The 4563-nt window shown below is 28.0% G+C and overlaps 1 protein-coding gene across 1 annotated transcript; it reads left to right on the top strand.

The window, feature by feature from the left end:
• Positions 1–827: 827 nt before the first annotated feature.
• On the top strand, positions 828–2766 carry LOC141678124 (protein TIFY 10A-like). The gene is made up of 3 exons (XM_074484365.1): positions 828–1079; positions 1496–1792; positions 2387–2766. Exons 1-3 carry the CDS (start codon positions 920–922, stop codon positions 2551–2553), a joined length of 624 nt encoding a protein of 207 aa, XP_074340466.1. The 5' UTR covers positions 828–919; the 3' UTR covers positions 2554–2766.
• Positions 2767–4563: the final 1797 nt, after the last annotated feature.

The following is a 4563-nucleotide window of genomic DNA, read 5'->3' as shown; positions in this document are numbered from 1 at the left end:
CCCCCACCGCCTTAGTGGAATTAAATATAACACGTGCTTCCCTATTCTTATTCTATTTTAACTGACATTCAAACATTAATTCTAAATTATGTAGATATTAAAATATCTTTCAATAAAAATATAGATATTAAAATATACTATATCCCGTCCCCTCATTTCTTCACATCTCTTTTTCACTACTCGGCACAAATCTTAAGGCGTATATAAAATGTAGTTCCATAACTTTTTTTTTTAAAACAATTTTAATAAAAAAATTAAAAATTGAATTTTTATTCAAAATAATTTCAAAGAAAAATAATTTGTGAAACTATACTATATAGGTATTTTAAAATGTGTGTCGAACAATCTCTCTCAAATGTAAAAAATTGAGAAAAATGAAGGGAATATTATATATTACTAAATAATAATTTTATTATAAGACCTTCTAAAATCAAATCAACCCGATATATGATATTTTACGTCATCTTATCACTTACAGCCTGCACTAGTTTTCTCAACTGAATTTATAATTTGAATTTAAAATTTATAAATTGTTAAGTTAATTATTAATAACGATATATTTTTCTCAATTTATTTTATTTTTTTACTTTTTATTAAATTTATCAAATAAAATAATTAAATTTAATAATTTATTTAATAATTTTGAATACACCAATAACTTGCAAGTTACCATTTTCTCCTCCATTCAAATATCAAAGTAGGTGCAAAACTTGTGTGCACAAGAAGCGTCTAAAATTCAAACAAATAAAAAAACAGATATTTCAACACGTGCTTAATAAAAAGATACCTTCTCTACCATCAATACACACAAATCTTGTATCTATATCTCCTTTCTATATAATTATTTTTATATTTCTATCCACATACGCTCTTCTTTAATTTCCATTTTCAGTTGAAATTCACCATTAATTTTCACTTCATGTCAAGCTCATCGGAAATTGTCGATTCCGGCAGGTCTTCCGGCCAAAAGACGCCGGAGAAGTCGAGCTTCTCTCAGACTTGTAGCCTTTTGAGCCAGTACTTGAAAGAGAAAGGCTCGCTCGGTGATCTCAGTCTCGGTATCGGTTTCGAATCCAACGGTTCGTTTTTTTTAAAAAAGCTTCTTTAATTTCAAAACTTTTGTGCGTATATATTTTGGAGAACCTGCTATATGCGGGATATACCGAGTAGAAACTCGAAAAATTAATAACAAGTTTTAAGTAAATAATATTATGTTAAATAAATATCGATGTTCGAAATAAATAATTTCGATAAGTTAATATTTTGTTTATGTCATGGCATAATAAAATCAGCGTAATTTTGTATTTTTAAGTTCGATCTATATAAGTATGTTGGGGAATGATAAGTATGTTAACAAGATAAATTTAAAATTTTGTATATATACTGTTGTAGCGAATAAAATGTATTTTTAATTTCGATAAATATATTTATGGACCTTTTCTTTTCTGTTGTACCGAAACATAGATCTGAACTTTAATTGTAATTGATATTTTAGGAACGACGGCTCCGTGGACACCGCCGGCGGCGTCGACGATGAATTTGTTTCCGGTGACGGAGAAGCCAGGTCAGGGAATTCCGGCGAAACAGCAGCCGGAAAATGCACAGATGACTATATTTTACGGCGGTCAAGTTGTGGTGTTTAATGATCTTTCATCTGAGAAAGCTAAGGAAATTATGATGTTAGCGAGCAAAGCATGTTCTTCGCTTAAGCAGCCTGAAGTTGCTGTTTCGCCTAAAGTTGTTGGTGCTAATAGTCTCGTGGAAGCTATCCGTCCTCAGCCAATTGTTTCCGGTAATTTGCTCGTATTTAGTTGTTGATGTTTTTGAATAGTTGAGCTTTCGTTTCGAGTTGAAGGATTAGTTAGGTATTATCTAGTTAACGATCTTGTGTTTGCTTGCCTTTTTTACCTGCGATCTAATCAATAATTAGGCTTTCTATTTGGTAGTTTAGTAAATTAAAGTATTCATGAGCTTTTGATCGAGTAGTAGCCTCTGATCTTATTAGTTATAATTAGACTTTCTAATTGGTAGTTTAGTAATCTTAAGTTTGTTTGAGCTATCGATCATAGTAGAAGAATAAATTAGATCTGATATACTATAAGACAAGTAGTAGTAGTTTGAAGTCGGCTTGTGCTCTCAATATGAGTCGAATTTATAGACTACTATCGTAAAATTAGTAATTGAAGTCTGCTTGCTTTCAATAGTTGAAGTGTAATTAGATCTTATCTAGTTTGTAGTGTACATGTCCGACCTTTTGATCCGAATAGCTCATTTCTAGTTGGTAATCTTAACTCTTAAGTCTTAAGTTTGCTACTGAATTAAGAAAATCACAATGGAACAACTGTGGAAAGTACTTAATAGGTGTTTTTGGATTTTGTAATTTCAGATCTACCAATTGCTAGAAAAGCTTCCCTTACTCGTTTTCTCGAGAAGAGGAAAGATAGGATCACCGCCCGAGCTCCATATGTGTCCCCAACAACAAAGCCTGCTGAGAGCAAATCATGGCTGGGACTTGCTGCTGCAGATTCTCCAGTGAAACTTGAACAACAGTAATTTTTAGTTGTATTTGCTTTTAATCATAAGAATTAACTCGGTTGTATTCTGTTATGATCTGGGGTATGTCATTTTGCTTCATCATCTGGGAGAAGAAACCTGCAAGCATTAGATCTAATTATATTCTATCTTGCTATCGTCTGTGTAATTAAGTTCAGTTTGGGAAAAGAATTCTGTTTTTTCCACTTTAATCAAATAGTTGTGTGTCAGAAATCTGCTTTGTTTTTCCCAGTTTTTGGAATCACAATCTGAGTTTTGACTTGTGTGTCTGTTTTTTGTTACATTGAGAGTTTCTATTCTTGTTGCTCTCAAGTTAATGATTTGCTGAATCTGGAATTTACTTTTTTTTTCACTCTGAAGTAAAAGTTCAGTAATGATCATCGATTTAGCAAAGAGTTCTTCATCTGTCAGGATCGCTTCAAGTATTGTCATCGCTGTATTCTGGTAGTAACCGTACGTGAAAATTGAATAGGAATTATGAATATGAACAGTAAAAAACGAAATGTTAAAATTAAATGAGACCTCCAGCAAAATTACTAAGTGATAATAATAAAAGTTATAAATCTAAAATAATAGCAAATCTATTAATTTATTTTATATTAGAAAATAAAGAAACAAAACAAATGTGTAAGAAAAATCTATATAGACGGTTAATATATTTATATAAATAAAATAAATAAATATTTGATTTATGGAAGATTATAAGTTAGAAAGTATTAAAATGATAGCAGATAAAAACTTTAATTTTAATAAAGATATAAATCAACATATTGAAAGTTGTAAAATAAGTATGCAAATAATAAATTAAAAATTAGATATTATAGCTACGTTACGAACAATGTTGGAAGAAAGGGATGAAAAAATTAGAAGACTAGAAGAAGAAAATCTTTTAATAAAACGAGAAAAATTTATTAAAAAACTAATTTAAAAATTCAAATAAAAGACTTAAAAGAAGTATTAACTGAACAATATAAATTAATAAATAATTTAAGACAAAAAATTAAAAAATAATTTGGATAGATCCAAATGCAATAACTAGAAATAAAAGAAAAATAAAAAAATTAATAAAAAACCAAGAAAAATTAGAAATAAAACTAGACAAATTGCAAGAAAGAAAAAATATAATTGAATGGACAAGAGAAAATATGGATGAAATAATACGATGTTATCAAAAACTTGGAAATATGATAATAACATTTAGAAATAATAAACTAAGAATACAAGGACTTAAAAGAATAATTTTATCAAGTAATATAACTGGATAATAATACAGTTTGAAAAAATGTCATTAGAAAAATCAAGTGAAAAACAAGATGTATATTATTGAATTGATGAATACGAAGAAGGAATATCACAAACTTTAAGTTTTAAACCGTATATATATAATCAAATCCAAAGTGAAACAGAAGAACTAACAATAAAAAAGATATTCAAAACATCATATTTTGAAAGAAATAAAGAAGTTAGATATGTAGCTCAGAAACATGAAAATATAATAGATATAGATACGATAAATGGAAAAGTAAAAATAAATTTAATAACAGATGGTTTGATAAAAAGAGAACTATCCAAATTAAAACAAAAGGAAGCAAATAAACTAAAAAATATTTATTTTGGAGCAATAGAATTTACAATAAAGGCATATTTTCAGAAAAATATTGATACTGCTATACAAATATATGTAATAGACGATAGAATATTAGGAAATATACAAGATTCATTAATAGCAGTAGTAAAAGGAAACTTGATATATCAGAAATTAAAATTTATAATACAACTTGATTTTAGCATATCATTAAGAGATGAAAATAAAGAAAGATCTTTAACATTATATTATAAATTAGATGGAATAAAAATGCAAAAGGGAAGTAAAGTAATTAGTATAGAAACTAAAATAGTTTATGCTATGACCGGAAACCATCATGAAAAGAAACAAACGGAATTAGGAATAATAGTACCAAAATTATACAATGATATATTAGAAAAAATTGAACATAAAGAAGAATCTCA

Source organism: Apium graveolens, chromosome 8 (genome assembly GCF_009905375.1).
Source record: "Apium graveolens cultivar Ventura chromosome 8, ASM990537v1, whole genome shotgun sequence".
NCBI lineage: Eukaryota > Viridiplantae > Streptophyta > Magnoliopsida > Apiales > Apiaceae > Apium > Apium graveolens.
This window is presented reverse-complemented; position numbering and strand designations above follow the sequence as displayed.